At 48.9% G+C, this 20,826-nt stretch overlaps 1 protein-coding gene across 7 annotated transcripts in view; it reads left to right on the top strand.

The window, feature by feature from the left end:
* KCNAB2 (potassium voltage-gated channel subfamily A regulatory beta subunit 2) overlaps positions 1–20,597 on the top strand; it is a 100,394-nt gene extending 79,797 nt beyond the window's left edge. For 4 of the 7 annotated variants that reach the window (XM_033156568.1, XM_033156569.1, XM_033156563.1 and 1 more), the window contains 11 exons: positions 130–174; positions 871–915; positions 1,302–1,345; positions 4,272–4,358; positions 9,494–9,538; positions 13,192–13,277; positions 14,263–14,383; positions 17,123–17,217; positions 18,022–18,142; positions 18,990–19,078; positions 20,161–20,597. In XM_033156568.1, the coding sequence (XP_033012459.1) occupies positions 130–174; positions 871–915; positions 1,302–1,345; positions 4,272–4,358; positions 9,494–9,538; positions 13,192–13,277; positions 14,263–14,383; positions 17,123–17,217; positions 18,022–18,142; positions 18,990–19,078; positions 20,161–20,250 (868 nt within the window). In that variant the 3' untranslated portion in view covers positions 20,251–20,597. The remainder of the gene's footprint in view (positions 1–129; positions 175–870; positions 916–1,301; positions 1,346–4,271; positions 4,359–9,493; positions 9,539–13,191; positions 13,278–14,262; positions 14,384–17,122; positions 17,218–18,021; positions 18,143–18,989; positions 19,079–20,160) is intronic. The other 3 variants (XM_033156570.1, XM_033156565.1, XM_033156567.1) reach the window with 1 other exon arrangement.
* The last annotated feature ends 229 nt before the right edge of the window (positions 20,598–20,826 follow it).

Here is a 20,826-nt window from a genome sequence, read left to right as displayed (position 1 = left end):
TTTCTCCTACTATATGGGGTTGTATCCTGGTCACCAAAATTCATTTTGCCTACATTCACTGTAGCAATCTTGACTTCATTTCTGCATGAGTCTAACGGCACATTGTCTGTCTCTTTCTGTGTCTTGTAGGGCTGAAGTCGTGTTAGGGAATATCATTAAGAAAAAAGGATGGAGGTAACTGTTCTTCTTTGGACCAAATCCCAATCCCATTCCATCTTGTGGTTAGACCTGTTATCTCCGTATGCTTTAACATGTTTTAACCCACCACCATGTTCAAGAACCCATGTGGACTAGAAACTTTAAACAAAATTCATGTCATAATCAAAATGAGACATGTTTATTTCATGAAAGTTATTTCCTGCTTGACAGTAAAACGAAACCTCAGAGCATTACGTCACCACACTGTATTTCACAGTGCCACCTATCAACTGCCCCATGAACTACAGAACGTGACAACAGCCTTAGGCTTTTATGTATATAGCAAGATACATAGTCCAAATCCTAGATCCTTGCATTTTCGACTACCAGAACAATCACAACTGATACGTTTATACATTGTCTGCAGGATTGTGTGTGTGTGTGTGTGTGTGTGTGTGTTATTCATTCATTCATTCATTCATTCATTCTATTTCTAACCCACCGTTCCTCCCAAAGGAGTCCAGGGTGGTGCTTCTACACCTTTTCTCATCACAGTCTTGCTCAGGATACTTGACAGATAATTTGCCAAATGTGTCACAAGAATGTCTAATCCTTCTCAGATTTTACATTGGGTGGAGGGGAACATCAGGATGGTGGTGAATGCATTTAGGAGATTTACCTTTATCCATCACACATCCATTCTCTTCCCCCCTTCCTCCGCTCTCCTTGCAGACGTTCCAGCCTGGTGATAACAACCAAAATCTTCTGGGGAGGAAAGTACGTAAGCATTTCAACCATTTGAGTGAGGAAAATCAAGCCTATCTGGCGGGCGGTGGACGGCCAGGGGACTTTGACTGGTTTCAGAAAGGGGGCCTGATCCTTAGAATTAGGGGTTCACTTTTCAAGCATCATCCACCCACAATTTCCTTTTGAGGAAAGGGAGTGTGCCTCTGAGCATGGAGAGAGTGCTGTTCCCCCTTCCGTCCTCCCTAGCCGGTATACAATTTTTTGGGATGAAAGATCAGCATTTCTGGATAGCCTCAGAGGGCAATTAGTTTCAGCTCCTCTCTTTCTAGATAGTCATCTTTGCATAGCACAAGTTAACGATTTCTGCTACATCGGTCTTCTAACTTCAGTCTTTCCTCCTCCTCCTCCCACCCCAGAGCCGAGACGGAGAGAGGACTCTCAAGAAAGCACATTATAGAAGGTAAGCTGAAGCCAAACTGCTGGACACTTAACAATTAACCCAGTGGGTGTTCCCTGGAAGAGGCCTCTTCCCCAAACCTAGCGCTCTCCAGATATTTGATTAATCTATTTATAAACATATTTAAATATACTGATGTTCATTAAAAAACAGAGCAATTTACAGCACTTATATATAAAATCATATAATGGAAAACATCTAACAAGTAAAAGTCAGAAAACAACTGTTACAGAATAGAAAGTTGTGTTCTTAATTGCCTGCATATTTGACTGATGCAATAGAAAAGTTTTCAGCAGGCATTTCAAAGGTTAAAACAGAAGGTGCTTTGCTGAATCTCCAGTGGCAGGGAGTTCCACAGGACTGGTCTGATGACACTTGTTGTTGTCAAGTAAGCCCTGCCAACTTGGGGAGGGTGGCCAACAAAGCTCCTGCAGATGATCTCGGTGATGGAGCTGGGATATAAAGGTTCAGGCGGTCCTTGAGGTATCCTGGGTGTAAGTTCTTCAGGGCTCTGTAGATTAATACAAGGACCTTGAATCTGGCTCTGTAGGAGACGGGCAGCCTTACAAGCAACCCAGGGGACACCACTGCCTGTCATCTAGTCCATCCTCCTGAATTGCAGGGATCACCTTTTAGTGACCAGCCTCCTTTTCAGTCTCCGTATTGCTCTTGTAGAACTTAGCAAGCAGGGAGAAGGATGGGTCAACAAATAGGATTAGTTGGCTCTGCCTCTCCTTGGCTCTGGCGCCACCTGCTGTTGGGCTCCCTTGGCTTCCACCCTACCAGTCCCAATGGTTGGTGGCTGCCACTCTGAAAATGTTAAGTTTATAGGGCGAGGTGCCCTTCTGGCCTGGGACACTGCAGCTTCCATCAGCCCCAGCCAGCATGGCTGTGTGACATGGGGGCTGATGGGAGTTGCAGTCCAAAAACACCTGGAGGGCCCCAGGTTGGGAAAGACTCCCCTGCGGTGTGTTTTGGTATTTCCACTTGGTGTTTGAGTTGCCCTTGTAGAGGTCAGCTAAGGATAGGGGAGAATTTCAATTCAGTTCGATTCATGCTCTCCGAAACAATGCAAAAACTGAAACACACCTGACCTTTGGAAATCGCACTGCTCTAAGTGTCGTTCCTCTAGCCGAGTAATATGAACAGAAATGTATATCCCGGGGTAAATGCATATATTGGAGAAAATGCAAAAATGCACCCTACTAGGGGAAATCGCTTTGTAAAATGTGCCAGTGCGGTGTAACACTGTCGGACTAGGACCTGGGAGAGACCAGAGTTCAAATCCCCACTCAGCCATGAAGCGCACTCGGCCTGACCTGCCTCACAGGGTTGTGGTGGGGGCTAAATGAGGAGGGGAAGAGCCATGCATACCACCTTGAGCTCCTTGGAGAAATATAAATGCAATAAATAAATGTGCAAAATCACATACAAAAATGTGGGGCTACAGTACGTCTGCAGCTCAATAGTAGAGCAGACTCTTTGCATTTAGAAGGTCTCAGGGAGGGCTGGACTAAGACTTCCTGCCTGAAACTGAAGAGCCGCTGCCAGTCAGTGCAGACAGTGTTGGCTCAGCATACTGACAGCATAAGGCAGCTTCTTGTGTTCCTAGCTGCTATAAAGCAGCAAGGGTTCATTTATACACCCCACTTGCCCAATTGGATATGCCATATTTCCCCCCTTGTTATTTTTAAGTAGAGTCTGGCTGACCCCAGTGCCTTTTTCTTATTTTTTTAATTAATACCCTCAATTACAAAATAAAGCACGCAGAGGCACCAGCAGTAGATATTTTGCACTGGAAAGCTTAAGCCTTAGTGGAATCCAGATGCGATTAAAAACATTAAAATATTGTATAACGAGCGACGTTAATTCTTGCCCTAATTCTTTTAATGAACATTGGCGAATTGAAACGGGGTTGTCGGTCATTGATTGCTGGCTACAAATCGAGTTAACAGGGAAACATATGAGGGACCAGAAAGGAGGGAGCTGGAGTTGCATCCTCCAGTTTGTATGGGGTGGCGGCGACCCCCCTTGTTCTGCAAATGTGTGGGGACTGTGGTGCTTTCAATGGGGGCCAACTCCAGAGGGTGGTGCATTCCCCAAATCGCTGTCAATTTCCTCTCTTTGTACATATGCCCCACGTCTCCAGGGTGAGATATGAGGCATCGAGGTGCCCGCAAGCGAACCCTTGAAGGCAGAGAGAAAGAGGAAAGAGATAGCAGAGGCTTGAGGCACATTCGCACCATACGTTTAAAGCCCTGCAATATCACGCGGCTTCCCCCAAAGAATTCTGGGAGCTGCAGTTTGTTAACGGTGCTGCTGAGAGTTGTCAGGAGACCACCCCACTATTCCCTTCCCTGAGCTCCCAGAGTTCCCTGGGAAAGAGGGTTTGATTGTGAAACCACTCTGGGAATCATATCTCTGTGAGGGGGAATAGGGGCCTCCTCACAATTCTGAGCACCCTTAACAAACTACAGCTCCCAGAATTCTTTGGGGGGAGCCATGGCTGTTGAAAGTGGTATCATATTTCTTTAAATGCTTGGTTCAAAAGCGTTGCCTTGCACAGCTCCAAGAACCCTTTTGAAGGCACCTACCAGAGAGGTTACAGAACAGGGGTGATTCCAGGGCCAACTTCCATATAAAGCGCTATGATACCACTTTTAATCCCTTTTCAGAAGGAACTGCAGTTCTGCGAGGGGAATGGTGGTGGTGGTGGTGGGGTCTCCCTTAACAAACTACAGCCCCCAGAATCCTTTGGGGGATGTCGTGGCTGTTTAAAGCAGTACTGTAGTGTGTTGAATTTATGTGCAATTGCATCCTTGGTGGTCTGCTGGCCGGCTCCAGAAGCCACCTAATGAAGAAGACGATCTTGCAGTGCTCAGCGTAGGCCTCTCTCTCTGATGCCTTTGTTTTCTGCCTCCCCCTGCAGGCCTGAAGGCTTCGCTAGAACGGCTGCAGTTGGAATACGTGGACGTGGTGTTTGCCAATCGGCCAGACCCCAACACGCCCATGGAAGGTAGGTGTGGCTGCCGCATTTTGCTTTCTCTCTCAGAACACCTGTCTCTTCAAGGTGGAACCCTGCAGTCCTTGACCACGGCAAGGGAAGAGATCCATGTTTGCCAAATGTCAGCTAGAAGGGGCACTCTCCTCCCCTCTTTCCCCTTCCACACATTGATTTCTTGTACCTGAAAGGATCTACAGGTCCATCCCCATGTGTCTACAGGAGTCCCTCTTCCCTCAGATTGGAAGGAGGCAAAGCCAGAGCAATGAATCCTGCAGCGGCACACCGGGCAACCTCCCCTGAGGGCAGGTAAATCAGCTGCATCTTACCTAAGGAGAAATTGATGCAGTCACACCTGATTCAAGGATGAGGGGCAATTACCTGCCTTCAGAAGAGACTGAAAGGCAGCAAGACCAGAACTGAAAATCATGCAGAGATGCAACAGGCTGCCTCCTCTGTCAGCAGGCGAGGACACTAGGCTCACAGAAACTTCAGTTAATTTATTCCTGACAGGATAAAATTACTGAAGGTTTTTTTAAATGAGCTGTAACACCTCTGCAGATTTGGAAGGATTCCCACCCACCCCAAAGAACCACAGATTTCACTCATTCAGGAGATCCTGGAAAAAAATACCCCATTATCTTGGTTTCTGCTTAGGTATCTGTGACAAGGGCTCCTGTGCATTTACACACCGTCATTTGCAGAATCATGGAATTGTAGAGTTTAAAGGAACCCCAAGGGTCACCTAGGTCCACCCCTTCCAATGCAGGAACCACAGCGAAAGAATCCCTGACAGGTGGCCACCCAACCTCTGCTGAAAAACCTCCAACGAAGGGGAGCCCAACACTTCCCAAGGTAGCCCCTTCCACTGCCAAACAGCTCTTAACCGTCAGAAATTTCTTCCTAATGTTTTGCTGTAATGTTGACATTTGAATGAATTGGCTTAGGAGTAGCAGGCAACAAGCTTGCTCCATCTTCCATGTGACCAACCCTTCAGATACTTGAAGGTAGATATCACACCACCTCTCAGTCTCCCCTTCTCCAGGCGAAACATACCCAACTTGTAAATGCACTCGTAAACCCCAGCGGATTTCTCACTCTGCCATGTAAAGCCTCGATTCCTTGCCAACCTGGTTGCCTTGTTAAGGATCTCAACTCTGATTGTTACCCGTTTTCTGCCTTCTGTGTGTGTGTGTATATGTGTTAAGTGCGTGTGTGCGCGCGCACACGTATTTGATTTTGAACTCGTGCATTTCCATGTTTTCGTATGAGATACTGTCTTCTATTTCCATAACAATACAGTGCATCGTAGAGAAGCGGGAAAACCTTTCTTGAGCCAAGTGCCACATTAGCTTAGCTAAGAGCTGTCAGGGGCCACATTCCAATAGTATGTGGTTCTGGCCAGGGCCGGCGCGTCCATTAAGGCGAACTAGGCAATTGCCTAGAGCGCCAAAATGGAGGGGGCGCTGGCCAGGCTTGGATGGGACAGGCTAGCAGCAGCTTCTCCGCTGTAGCGGGGAGGTGCTGCTTGCCCCCTACACCACCCCCATCTCCCGCTAAAGCAGGCTTTGGTGGGGGGCGGGCGGTGGGGCGGGCAAGCAGCAGCTTCTCTGCTACAGCAGAGAAACTGCTGCTTGCCTCTCCCCCCCCCATCTCCCGCTAAAGCAGGTTTTGGCGGGGGGGGGGGTGTGTGTGTGTGCCAGAAGGTGGTCTCGCCTAGGGCACAAGAAGCCCTAGCACCAGTCCTGGTTCTGGCCCTGCATAAAATTACCTGCTTCACACACACACAGAGACACACACACACACACAGAGAGAGAGAGAGAGAATTCCACATACACAAAGCTGTTTTTTGCTGAATCAGAGGCAAGTAAGTCGCACACCACTGAACAGCAAGCCATGCCTTATGGCTGCTTAAAGCCTCAAAATGCCATTGCGCCCCCCCCCCCAAATGCATGCACTTGCAGATTGCATTGACTATGCATTTGCAAGGAACACAAGTCCCCTACGGTATTTCCCCCCTCTTCTTTGATCTTCTCGCAGCGGCTGCAGCTGCAGTTGCACATTTCACACGGTCCTTTTCATGTTGGAGGAGTGCCCCAACAAACAGCTGGTGGGTGAAATTTGTCCCTGGAGCATATCTAAGTCAGCAGGCCAGGGGGACCGGGGACTGTTCCCTTAAAAGGAAACATTTATCCGTGATATGATACTTATTCAACAGAGCCATACAACAACCCTGGCAGGGAGACCAACCTCAGAGGTATTGATTGATCCCAGGCTATCCCAGTAAGCATCCTGGGTGAGCCAAGATTCAAGCTTCAGGTTTTAAGAGTTGTGAGTTTCAAGAGGGGTGGAATAAAAACAAGATCTTGGGGAGTAGAGATTTGACAGTGAGGAAAACCTAAACAGCTCTTGAGTAGCATTTTCTCTGCTGTTCAATCCACAGTGGTACTCAGTGCTTTTTTGTGCTTTTTTGGGGGGGGCAGTACAGGCCAGCACACAGTATTGAGAAGGAGGCAGGAGGGTTGCAGGATTCTGTCAGATGCCTCGCACCTCCTTCCCAAAGCCTGGGGAGCTTCTGCCTGGCTTAGGGAGGGAGGCACAATGCTCTGGAAGGGTCCAAGAGCCCTCCCTTGTGTGGTGACTACCGGCACCTTTCTGTCTAGAAAAAAAAACCCGCTGGCTAATACTTAATATCACAATTTGCTCTCCCTCAAGGCTTCTAATTTTTTTTGTGGAAGGGTGTTGGTTCCAGGGATGGGCGGTTTCACCTTGAAAATGATTGACCCCCCTTTAGAAACAAGCAATCATTGGAAATATTCAGAGTGGAGTTCAGAGAATCGCTTTCCTGTTTTCAAGAGGAGGGGTCTGTCAATCTTAATTTATTGCACATGGTGGCCCAAGGGTTGTACCTTTAAACCCCGTGTGTGATTAGCTGCCCCCAAAAGGCTGCAGAAAATAGCACCCCTATTCCCACAGAAGATGAACACCCCTGTAAAATTGGGGTGCTTATTTCATACTGGCACTAATCCAGACACCTGCACATCTCCACCTGCCTTTCAAATCTGACTGATTTGTAAGTGATGACCATATTGACCACACAGTTAAGGTTAAAGAGGATTAGACAAATTCGTGGAGGAGAGACTATCAGTGGCTGTTAGCCATAATGGCTATGCTCTGCCTCCAGAGTTGGAGGCAGCAATGCTTCTGAGTACCAATTGCTGGAAACGGCCGGAGGGGAGAGGGCTCTTGTGCTTGGGTCCTGCTTGGGACACCTGATTGGCCACTGTGAGGGCAGGATGCTGGATTGGATGGGCCATTGGCCTGATCTAGCAAGCTCTTCTTACTTTCTTAGGATGATGACCCCCATACCTCTGACACATCTGGCAGAGTTTTATTTTCCGAGCTTAAAAAGGAGGTGCGGGTTTATCAGTCTTGCACTCAACCTAAAAAGGGTTTGCTCCAAGAGTGGGGGAAGACTAAGTGGAGGCTGCCCTCTGTGTTTCAGCATGAGTCACTGTCCTCATTCCCCTCTTTCCCCACATTATGGCATGAAAACTCAGCCCATATGCTCCATTAGTTGTTTGTTGCAGCAGCGAGACAAAGCTGTGGCCATCAAGGGCATGTTGGACTCCAGCTCCCATCATGCCTGACCATTAAGCATGCTGGCTTCAGGGGCTAATAGGAATTCAACAATGCCTGGAGGGAGGGGAGCCCAGGTTCCCTGTCCCTGGTTTCCAACAAGACTCACACAGTATGGAGTGAATTGGATTACAAAATATGTTTGATTGGCGCTTTCACTGTCACGCTTAATCCTTACAACAACCTGCAAGGTAAGTCGGCGTAATGATTTCCCATTTTGCAGATGTGGGGACTGAGGCCGCAAGAAAGAGTATGTGCGCGCATGTGTGCACGCACGCTGAATGCCACTGAGTGACTGCAGCAAAAATAGGGGGCTTTCCTGACTTCTGGCTGCACAAACCACCACACCAGCTCCCTCTCGGTGGGAATTAACCGCATATCTCTGTTCTTGGGCGCGAAAGACAAGGATGGTTGTCACCCCAGTCTTTCCTGACCGTGACAATGGGATCCACAGCAGTTGCTGCATCACCTGAGTCAGGTTCACCCTGTGCATTTTAAAGCACTGTGATGCTGCTTTCAAGGAGTTATGGCTTTCCCCCAAAGAATCCTGGGAGCTGTAGTTTGTTAAGGGTGCTGAGAGTCACCAGGAGACTTCTGTTCCCCTCCCAGAGCTACGATTCCCAGAGTGGTTCCACATCAATCCCTCTTTACAGGGAACTGTGGGAATTGTAGTTCTGGAAGGGAGGACTAGGGGTCTCCTAACAGCTCACAGCACCCTTAATGAACTACAGTTCCCTGGAGTCTTTGGGGGGAACCATGGCAGTTTGAAGTGGTACCACAATGCTTTACATGTGTGATGTGAATGTGACCCTGGTGCCTGGCTAGAGAATTTAAAACAGGGGTAACTAACCTTTTTTGACCCAATAGCCATGTTCACCTCCCATGGGGGGGGGGACATTGTCTACATGATAGCAGTGGGTTGCCTAGGAGCGCCCCTCTCTCCGTTCATGAAACGATTGATCCAATGACCGGTAGTGGTCTCATCAGGCCCCTGGGCTCTGCCCAACCCCAGCACTGCATCTGCCTTTGTTTTTGTTCGTTTCATAGAATCAGAGAATTGTAGAGTTCGAAAGGGGGGGGGAGGGGTTGGACTACAATTCCCATCATCCCTGGTCGCTGGTCCTGCTAGCTAAGGATGATGGGAGTTGTAGTCCAAAAAAGAGATGGGGACCCAAGATGGACCCACCGATCTAGTCCAACCTCCTGCGATGCAGGGATCACAGCTATTGATGCAGTCGCTGCCAAAATCAGTGGGGGCGCAGGGGACGGGAGGGGGGATGCCCCCAAACTGGAGGTTTAAAGTTCCCTTTGGGTGGTGATCTGTCGTCCTGAGACTGGGAAGGGCAGTCTTGACTTTTGCAAAGGAAAAGGAGAGCTTGGAGGGTGGTGGTGGAAGGGTCAACGAGTCTCATCCTTTGCCCAGATTCCCCTTATGTTGTACACCATGCCTTGCGATACGTCAGCGGCAGCTGTAAACTCTGGTCTCTCTTAAATCTTTCTTTTATCACCAGGGAACCCATTTAGCTCTTCCAAGTCGCGAACATTCATCATAGAAGGTACATGGTACCCCCCCACCTCATCTTGATTATCTGCATCCAAGTGGCATTTTATGGGATGGAATAATCCATGCAGTTTTGCTCTTCCTTCCCCCCACCCCCATTTATTTCTCTTTTATTCTCATTGGCAAATTTCTCCCATTACTCGGATGGCAAAATTCTCCATAAAATGCCCAACGGAAGCAAAGAAAGAAAGAGGGGGGGAAATACCACCCAAAAACAAAAAAACAACAACAACCCTTTGTCCCTTTAGTAACATCTTGCAAGTAAAATTTAAAATCCAAAATCTCTTCCACCACCCCACACCGTCCTCCCTGGTTCATTCCATTCCACGTTTTCCTCTGCTGTCTCTGAAATGCATGCCTTGTGTCTGTGATGCTCTTTCCTGCACCCCTTTCGAAATTTGACAACTCTTCCTAAAGCTCTCAGCGGGGCGGGCCTTGCACCCCACCGCACCCCTTTCGTGAGATGCTCACCATTTTCAAAAAGAAACCTACGAGATGCAGCCGGAGGTCCCAAGACCCTGGTAAACGTGCCTGCTGTTTTGTTGCAACCCATCTCCCACCCCGAGAACGCATGAGGCACAGGAACAGATTGGCAGAAATTGAACCCCTTTGCAAAAACTGCGAAGGGACGTCAACTGACATCAATCAGCTAATGTACACTCCTTTGGTGTCATCCCATTGGCTGTGAAGCAGTTTGTAGATAAGAAACAGATAAACTTGGAGGTATAAAAATGAGAAGCGTACCCTGATTTGATGACCGCAAGAAACCAAATCTTTAGGGTCTTTCGCCCAGTCTGGTGGAATGCTTTGTGCCAATAGAAATTTAGCAGGCACTTTCCCTTTCAACCTACGGAAGAGAAGTGCCTGCGGAAAACTTTTCTATTCCATCAGGCCTATGCAGGCAATTAAGAATATAGGTTTCGGTAACATATTTTAACCTTTATATATGGTTTTTGTATGATTTTCAGTATTGTTGGAAACTGCTCTGATGTGACTAGTGGTATATGAATATTTTGATTAAATCAATGAAGGATGATGGTGGTGATGATAAATGTAACATGTGCCCTTTGTAAAACAAATTTTGTGGCCACAAGTATTGAAAACAAGAAACTCGATGTGTCCTTAAGTATGAACAGACATGCAATCTTTTGTACGTAATGTACCAGCTGGTCTTCTTCAGTGGTCTAGTTAGTATCTCAATAACTAAACAGCCAGCAGAGTAGCTTGGGAGACCAGAGGAATTATTTTGAACATCTGTGTATGTAAAATAGTGGTTGTGATACCAGATCACTGCAGAAAACTAAGGATTGTATCCAACTCAGTTACACTCAGAGTAGACCCACTGAAACTGACAGACTGAAATTAGTTCTACCCTGTAATCTGAGTAGGGCTGACCTTGGAGGAGAAGGCTATGTCAGTAACTATAAGCTGCAATAGCTGTGATCTGCCTTCATGATCGGAGGCAGTGATGCTTCTGAATACCAGTTGCTGGAAACTGAAGGAGATAGAGAGGGTTCTTGTACTAAGGTCCTACTAGCGTACATCCCATAGGCATCTCTTTGGCCACTGTGAGAGCAGCAGGTTGCTGCACTAGATAAAACTTTGATTTCCGTCCAACCCTGAGAACTGGTAGCAGCTTTAGAGACATCTCAAAAGGGGCCTCCTTTCAGTTTGGTGCATGGGATGTGATTGGTTCGTTTTTGCTCTCAAATTCCTACTCTGCTTTTTGGCATGCAACTGTTTTGCGGTTGTTGGTTGCTGTTGGGTTTATTATTATTATTATTATTATTATTATTATTATTATTATTTTGCTTTGGCTGGAAGGATTTTTGAGGAGTTTTGCCATGCATGCTGCAGAACCCCCATGGCGGTGGGACAGCTGAAAGAATGTCCAAAACCCCAAAGTCCCAGGGTCCCTGAAACACCTCGTGGCTCTGCAAAGGCAAATTGATTTCAGCACGAAGTTTCACAGCTACATGCTCAGACGCTTTCAAGCATATCTTTCTGACCTGAAGAGCTGGAAACTTGACCTGTTGGTGTTGTTTAATTAAGGATGCTAAATGCTATGTCCCAGCTTCTGTATTTGAGGAGGGCAACCCTTCCTTCAGCCTAGCTTTTAAATAGAAACACCCTTGTCCTAAGCCGCCTTCTCCTCTGTCCCACAATAGCTCCTAGTTTTATGAATGAACCAGCTCCTAGTTTTATGAATGACCTATTTGGTACCTAGGCATCCAGAAGAAGCAATGCTTTCTTGCCAGGCGAGTGGACAGACCTTGTGGAAATATTCAAAGGAAGAGAAAAGATCTAAGGATCTAATGGATTTTTCTTTGCCGTGAAGGGAGAGGGGTTGGGATGTTAGCTCAGGCTTGGGGGCACAGAGAGAAGTGTGGGGCAGGTCCTCCCCATTGGCTTATAAAATCCTGATCACATAAAATAATAATCCTAGAGGACACCTTGATGCACAGCCTGGGAGGTTCCTATTCGAGTAAGCAGAAGACAAACTTCCAATGGTGCTGCAGGAAACTTGTCTGTCTGTTGGTTCACATATTGTCCCAGAAAGTGTGAACTGGATTGAACTTCTCCCCGCATCCTTAGCCAGACTCCTGCTGGATGACATTGTTGTCCCCCATCTAATGCACGCACCAGCCAGAAGCCTCCAAAAGATGTCCCCTTTCTTGTTCCTGGCTGTTCTTAGCAACACAATGCTGAGCTACATGGACCTTGGCAAATCTAATGACACAAGATCTCAAAGGCAGGACCCTCCCTGTTCTGAGTCAGCAGTCCCAGCCCTTTCACGAGGCAGAATGAGGCAGGTGCCTCGGGGGGGGGGGGCAAGTTCTGAGAGACAGAAAGCGACTAGGGCCCTGCAGCTCCTAAGCTAGCATGCTGCCCTAGGCTGCGGAGGAGGACTCTGTCCCGCCACCAGTTCTGAAGTAAGACCCAGCTACCAGTCTAGTCAGGTTTTGCGCATAGAATGGGGAACGCACCATCTTGACCTTTGTCTCAGGCAGCAAAATGGCTTGGGTGGCTCCTGAGAGTCAGGAAGACCTCTTTGCGTTCCTGGTCCTGGTTGGGGGAGGATGGTCGGACATGTCCCCGCCGATCACCCTGTGCTTAGTGACTTCTCTAGGCCACAGTGGGTCCTTTGGAACAGCCCTTTGGGTTGACCCTTCGATGCCCACTCTGGAAGGCTCTTTTCCATAAGCTGCCCTTCTGTGCTGTCCCCTCATACCCCACCCCACCCCACCACCCATCCGGTCATGACCATCCTCCCACCTTTTGTCTGTTTCCATTTCATTCCACGAACTTGTTGCCTTTCCGCCGGTTTTTTTGGATGGAATCTCCCGGCGCACCATCAGTGTGAGGCATTTCCCTGGAGATACAGTCTGGTTTTCCATAGGGAGTTGCTGTTCTCAGCTCCCCACTCCCTCTCCCCATCCTCCCCCCCCCCTATTTTTGAGGCCAATAATTTACGCTGCTTGCAAGATGTCTGAGTAGTCAAAGCCTCCCCACCCTGGTCCCTCCTTTTCTCCTTTTTTTTTTTTTTTTGGTGTCGTGGCCTTAATTCGACAGGGCAGCCCGGCTCATGGCCTTGGGTTTAACTCCTCTCTCGTTCCTTCTCTCTTTCTTCCTTTCTCGTTTTTCCAGAGACGGTGCGAGCCATGACCCACGTGATCAACCAAGGGATGGCCATGTACTGGGGGACATCGCGGTGGAGCTCCATGGAGATTATGGTATTGTGGATGAAGAAAGGGGGGTGGGTGGGAAAAAGGATTGCAGAAAGAGAGAGAGAAAAGGGGAAGCTGAGAGGAAGAGTGGGCGGCTGATAGAAAAGATGCCAAGCAGATGTGTAAAACTGGGACCCACCTGATTCCGACCTTCGCCTCAAAAGTAAAATGACCCTAGGAGGATAGATGGATGAATTGCCAGGAATGGAGATAAAAGTTGCAGGCTCAACTCTGGGGAAACAAGGTGTAAGGGAAATTCCTTGAACCAGAGACGCAGTCTGAAAAGCAGAATGGAATGGCTGTGTTGCCCATGGGTGTGCGAAGGCTGGAAGGAACAGAGCTGCCAAATACTGGAGCTTTCATTGGAGTTGGGGGGGGGGGGGAAGAGAAACAGGAGTGAAGGTGCAGCTAAGTAAGACCTTCACCTCAAAAGTATGTACACAGGGTGGCATGACTGGGCAGCGAGATTGCAACAGGGGAGAGGCCCTATTCCAGGCATCCCCAAACTCGGCCCTAAGGATGCTTTGGGACTACAACTCCCATCATCCCTAGCTAGCAGGACCAGTGGTCATGGATGATGGGAATTGTAGTCCCAAAACATATGGAGGGCCAAGTTTGAGGATGCCTGCCCTATTCTAATAGGGGGGGCGGGGGTCAAACACCCAAACAAGGCTAGGAGCCAAGATGGGTAGGAGCTCTCTGTGCTTACTCAGTGGCGAGGGGGAAAGCGCTCTGTGCATCCTCAGGGTTCCTCTGGCTTTTTTCTTTTGCATGCTCTGGGACCTGAATCCTAGCTTTCCTCAATCCCTGGAGTGGCTTTCTTTTATTTCCCTGCCAAGCCGTGGACCTGGGGAGGAGGTCCAGGTGTCCGGTATGCTACACACCATGGCACAAAGGAGCAGGCAGGGCCTACTTGCCTTCCCCCTCATCCCCCTTCCTGACTGCTTCGGGGCATTTTTGCTTCCCTCCCTCCCCCCCCCCACCACCATAGGAAGCGTATTCAGTGGCTCGCCAGTTCAACCTCATCCCGCCCATCTGTGAGCAAGCAGAGTACCACATGTTCCAGAGAGAGAAAGTGGAAGTGCAGCTTCCAGAGCTGTTCCACAAGATCGGTAAGCGTGTGCGGACGCAGTCTCTGGGATGCCAGCAAGGCTGAACAAACATGGCAGAGGTGATGCTGCCCTGCTGAGAGAAAGGGGTGCCATGCTCTTAGCTTGGGTGGGACTGCTTGTTTTGGTACGGCTGACAAGAGGAGGAGGAGGAGGAGGATTTTGGATTTGATATCCCGCTTTATCACTACCCGAAGGAGTCTCAAAGCGACTAACATCCTCCTTTCCCTTCCTCCCCCACAACAAACACTCTGTGAGGTGAGTGGGGCTGAGAGACTTCAGAGAAGTGTGACTAGCCCAAGGTCACCCAGCAGCTGCATGTGGAGGAGTGGAGACACGAACCCGGTCCCCCAGATTACGAGTCTACTGCTCTTAACCACTACACCACAGAGGCAGAAGGGGTCAGGAAGTACAGATTCCCAGGGCCCAGCGGTCCAGAACGGGGGCTCAGAGTGACTGTCTCTCAGCCTAACCTACCTCGCAGGGTTGTTGTTGTGGGATTAATTGAGGAGAAGGGAGAAAACCACGTAAGCCACCTTGAGCTCCATGGAGGATAAAGGTGGGATGCAATAAATAAATAACAGGACTTGAGCAAGGGGTGAGGATGGAACAGTTTGGCATCCTTCCCCTCCCTGGTACTGTAGCCCAGGGCCTGATTCAGCACACACTCCCCAGGGGGCTTTAAAGTTTATCCAGAACACACAGGCCATTTGACTGGAGGTCTCCTGCACATCTCCCATCCGGTTTGGTCCTTAAATCCCACCCTGCCCAAGGCTCGGGGAAGCAACAGGACAGAAATCCCAGCATCCTGGCGCCTCCCCTGTGATCTGCTTCCCACAGGACCCAAAAAAACTGCTATTTGGGGAAAGTGTTTTGTTTAACCTTTTTTTTTTTTTTTTTTGCCCCGCTGGCTCAAAACTGCAGTTTGGGATTAAGAGGCTTTCAGCATATTAATTACCATAAATTAAAATGTCAGAGAGGGGCCAGGAGCAGCGGCCTTTCCTCTGAATGTTTAATCCTGTCCCAACGAGCCAGCTTTGACCTCGCCATCCTAGCCTCTCTGAATTGGCTCTGCAGGGGCTGGAGGTCCCTGGGCTGCCCTTTTACTGATCAGTGCCTGGCTGCACTGTACACCCCTTGTATTCCCATCACAGGAGAAAGGCGAGATAGGAATGTAATAAAATAAAATGCATTTTAAAGAAACACACAAAGGGGGGAAAGATGGAATTAAGACATAGTCACACACACACACACACACACACACACACACACCACTTGTCCTAGGGGATTAGTCAGATTCAAGGATGATGATGATTATGATGATGCCACCCATCTGACTGGGTTTGTCCTGGCTATTAAAGGGAGCTTAAACGGTTCAGGACTGCAATACTTCAAGGGCTGAATCTCCCCATATGAACCCACCTGGACCCTGAGATCATCCTCCGAGGCCCTTCTTCATGTGCTACCTCTTCATGAGGTCCAGAGGGTGGCAACACAAGAACGGGCCTTTTCTGCAGTGGCCCCCTGTTTGTGGACTTTCTCTCCCCAGGGAGGTTTGTCTGGCACCTTCATTATACATTTTTAGGCACCAGGCAAAATCTTTCCTCTATAGCCAGGCCTTTGGCTTTTAATTATCTGTGGCCTTTTAGAAGCGAATGGGATGTTTTTAATAGATTTATTTTTTTCCATTTCATTTCACTTTTAATTTGTATACCGCCTTTCTATATTGCTGTACTCAAGGTCAGGGTTCCCCAGACTTACCAGACCTTGGGCCGCTTCCTCCAGCACCGATCGCGCGGAGGGTGGGGGAGCGCGTGCCCACACGCTATTTCCGGCGCACTTTCAGGTCGACGGAGCACCGGAAATAGCTTGTGCACATGCGCAAGCGTCATTTCCAGTGCACTTTCGGGTCAGCGGAACACTGAAAATAGCTTGTGCGCATGCACACGGGCCTCTGCAGACCCAGACGTGCGCCGGAAATGACGCGTGCGCACAAGCTTATTTCCGGCGCTCCGCTGACCCAAAAGTGGGCAGCCGCGCCGCGCTGTGCCGGTAAGAGCAGGCAGCAGAAGCGGGCGGCGGGGGTCACCGGGGGCCGGATAAATGAACCCCTCGGGCCGCATCCAGCCCGCGGGCCTTAGTCTGGGGACCCCTGCTCAAGGTGGTTTACAAGCTGAAGAAACGAAATAGACAGCAGAGGTCACACACATAATAATCTCATCCAATGCACAGCAGCCACGATAATGTTAAAATAAACAATTTATATCAAGTAAAGCAATATTCAGCAATCTATTAGAATATAATAGTAAACAGTAAAGCTAAATATCAGCAAATAATAATTACCAATCACAATTACTAATAATAATTACCAGTTACAATAATTACTAAAAACTATAATCAATAAAAGTTTACGGCAAGTCACAATGCATAAAATACCACAAAAGGAGTAAAAGGTTGTGGTTACCACAACCATGTAAAAGGAGAAACAAGGACACACAACTTATAATTTATAATTTATAAATAAATAAATACCTCTTTTATCTCTTGGTTTCAATGTAACTGGGGAGGAGGTGGGGTTGTCTGTCTGGCTGGTTGTAAGTCTCTTTGGGTTGCCCTGGGACTAATGAATTCTGTGAATAACAATAACCTAACCTCTCCATCTTCCCTTCTCCAGGCTAAACATGGCTGTTTAAGCATTTGCTCTCCACCCCCCAACTTGCATTTCCCTCTTTCTCCCCTTAGGTGTGGGCGCCATGACGTGGTCCCCTTTAGCATGTGGAATCGTTTCGGGGAAATACGACGGGGGGATCCCTCCCTACTCACGAGCGTCGCTAAAAGTGAGCGGTGGCATTTGATCGCTGTGGCCGGCAGAAGGGAAATACTGCCGCACGTGCCCCTGTCTCTGAGTGACAGGAGACTCCGGGGAGGCCCAGGACTTACCAGGGGTTCCATTCACTTGGAACGAAGGTCAATGGGGCCTGGGGTGTCTTTAGGATATATGGTTTTATCGGCACATATAATAGATACGTTTATATGTCCTGAGCAGAGGATGGAGGGGGCTCGGAGCACTAATAGCCCAACAGATCCAGCTTCCCCAAACCACAGCTCTTGAGCCCAGCCCAGAGCAAGGCATGTCTCTGTGTCTCCAACTTCCAGCATCAGCTAAAACTCACAGGCAGAACTTTGGCCATTGTTCTTCCGCTTTGCGAGGTGGTGTCTTTTCCAGCTAGGTGAGGGAGGTTACCCCGATTTGCCTCAATGGCAACAGGGCAACCTCCTTCTGCTGTAAATGGCTACTAGCCACAATGACTATGGTTTGCCTCCACAACTGCTTCTGAATCCCAGTTCCTGGAAGCCACAGGAGGGAAGAGGGCTGTTGTGCTTGAATCCTGCTTGCAGGCTTCCCACAGGCATCTGGTTGGCCACTGTGAGAACAGGATAGTGGACTCGATGGGCCACTGGCCTTATCCAGCAGGCTCTCCTTGTGTTCTTAAATGGCAGTGCATAACTGGCCATTGCCTTAACAAATGAACTGATCTGGCTGGTTTAGCAGCTTAGTCCCACTAGATTCTATACCTCACATACCTATGTTTCTCTTTGCTTCCGCCCGACACTGGTCTCTTTCCTCTCCCCATCCCCAGGGCTACCAGTGGCTGAAAGACAAGATCTTGAGTGAGGAAGGGAGGCGGCAGCAAGCCAAGCTGAAGGAACTGCAGGCCATCGCCGAGCGGCTGGGCTGCACTCTGCCCCAGCTTGCCATTGGTAAGTGGGAAACGCTTGCCTCCATCCCGACCCTTTCCTGGAGGCAGTGGCTGCCTCTGCAGAATGGGAGAGCAGCCTTGCTGGGTCGGCAAGGCTTACCGGGCATGGGCTGGATCACTCCCGCGGAGATCCTCTGTGGGCCGGACCATCGCAGCGTGATGCCGGAAATCGCATCTGCGCAGAAGTGATTTTCGGCGTCTGGGCATGCACAGAAGTGATTTCCAGCACCACGGACATGCGCATACGTGATTTCCGGAACCGCGGAAGAAAGTCCTTGCGCTGGTTTAGCACAACGCGCGGGGACTCGCCAAGCAGGCAGCTCAGTTCGGGGGCAGCTCGTGGGCCAGTTAAACGGCCTCTGTGGGCCGCTTCCGTCCCATGGACCGCAGGTTGGGGACCCCTGATCTAGAGCCAGCCTTCTGTTTCCAACAGGGGACAGACAGAAACTCACATGCAGGGCATGAGGGCAATGAGTCCACTCCATTGTTTTCTCTACACAGAGAGACGGAGACAGAGAGAAACTGGTACTCAGAAGCTCTGTTTAGTTTTCACAGCTTCTGCAGATTTATATTCTTTTTTTCCAAAGATTTCTTAAGCTAGTAGCCTTCACCTGAACTGAAGTTAGCAATTTTCACATCCTAGATGCATCGTGTGAAGAAATATATGTGCCCTCATCTGTCCAGAGCTTGAGAGCAAAAGTGACTTTTTGACGCTGTTTAGAGTTTCTTGAACTAAGCACTTGACTCCCCCCCCCCCAAAAGACTGGCCCCAAACAATCCCCCAGGTGGCCTTGGCAGTCTCTCCATTACGTTCCCCTAATGCTATTCTTCTCCCCCCCCCCACCCAGCATGGTGTTTGCGGAACGAAGGGGTCAGCTCCGTGTTGCTGGGGGCTTCCAATGCAGACCAGTTAATGGAGAATATTGGAGCAATACAGGTGAGCACACACACACACACACACCCATCACCCACCTTCAGGCCCTGGCAAACTGATCGTTGGTTTCTTTCTTGCGTGGAATGCTCTGGACATAGAACCATAGAGCCGCAGGCTTGGAAGGGGCCTCTAGTCTAACCCACTGCAATACCGGAATTGCAGCTGAAGGATCCCCGGCAGATGACCATCCAACCTTAGGCAAGATCCTTCAGGCTATTGAAAACTATTTGATTACTTTGTTAGGCGTGGGAGAGAGGGGATTGAGGAGGAAGGGGGTGATATTTGGGGGTTCATATCTTGGCTTCACACTCTCTGCTTTTAATTTTGCAAGCATTTACATTGAAAGGACGCAGTGATTTGAGCAGACGCTTCTGCAACTCAGCTTTCTTAGAACATGCCAGACTGGCTGCCTGGAATGGGGTCTCTCTTGAGACCCCTCCAGGTCAGAATCACTCTATCATCCTCAGGGGGAGGCTACTGTAGCAAAATATTGATTTTTGGTTTTTTTTAGGGGTGCTTCTTAACTCACCCCTGACATGCAGCACCTAGAAGTTCACCCGCCAATGCAACCCAATGCTTGAGGGTATTGCGCCATTCAGTATGTCAGGTCATGCACCTGTCTTCTTAGCCAAACCTACCTCTCAGCGTTGTTGTGATGATACAGTATGGGTGCGGGAGGATCGGCACGTAGCACCACGAGTTCCCTGGAGGCAACACAGATCACTCCATCGACTCTGGTGTGAGATATGCCAGCTCCATCAGGCAGCTCCTGCTCCTTAACTCTGCCAGCTGGTCATTTTAGGAACTGTTAAAGAAATTGGCTCCTGGGTTTTGCTTTTTCCTCTTCCCTCCCAGTCCCATTTCCCTTGTGTGTTGTGTATTATTGTTGTTGTTATTTATTGTAAGCCTGCAGGTAAGGGCTGCCTCATTTCGATTGTACGTAAGCGGCCCCAGGAGCCTTTTTGGCTGAAGAGCTGAGTACAAATGCTCCAGATAAAGAAAGAAAATAAGCATAGGCTTGATAGCGCCATAACCAAGATCTAACTTATGACCTCTCCCTCTTACTTGTCGTTTCCACCCGGCAGGTTCTTCCAAAACTCTCCTCTTCTCTTATCCATGAGATCGACAGCATCCTGGGCAATAAACCCTACAGCAAAAAGGACTACCGGTCCTAATCGGGAATCCTGTTCCCGCCTGGGACTTTCTACTCCTTGAATTCCTCTGCCTCTCCCGTCCGCTTGCTTAAAGCTATATCGAAGCCAAGTCGAGAAATAACGGTTCGCAACCCAAGACAGCAGTGCAGCGTCTGAACCGAAGGCGTCCTAGAGAAAACCGTATTCAAACGTCGCCAGACTGCATAGGCTTCTTAAACTTTTAATTTTCATTTTGAATGCAAGAAAATGCTGCAGGTTTGGGAAAGGGGCGGGTGAGGTTGGTTTCACGTCCATGCTTCCCTTTTCGGAGGAGAAAACAACTTTTGAGTTTTCTTCTCTTTCCTCCTCCTCCTCCTCCTCTCTCTCTCTCTCTCTCCCTTGCAGTAGTTTTTTCTCTCTCTCTTTCTCCCAACAACCGAATCTGCGCACAGAGAGAATATCACAGTGCTTAGCTCATCTCGGTTTGAGCTGGGACCTTCTTCTTCTTCATCACCTTTTAAACGGGCAGAGTTAAGGTTATGCTTCGATACACCATCCATACTATGTAAGCCCAACCAGAGGAGCTTTGAGGAATGTGCCTTGGCCAGCCTCCCGGAA

This window comes from Lacerta agilis, chromosome 8, assembly GCF_009819535.1.
Source record: "Lacerta agilis isolate rLacAgi1 chromosome 8, rLacAgi1.pri, whole genome shotgun sequence".
Taxonomy (NCBI): Eukaryota; Metazoa; Chordata; class Lepidosauria; order Squamata; family Lacertidae; genus Lacerta; species Lacerta agilis.
Note: the sequence above shows the minus strand (reverse complement) of the source record. Positions and strands in the feature narration are given on the sequence as shown.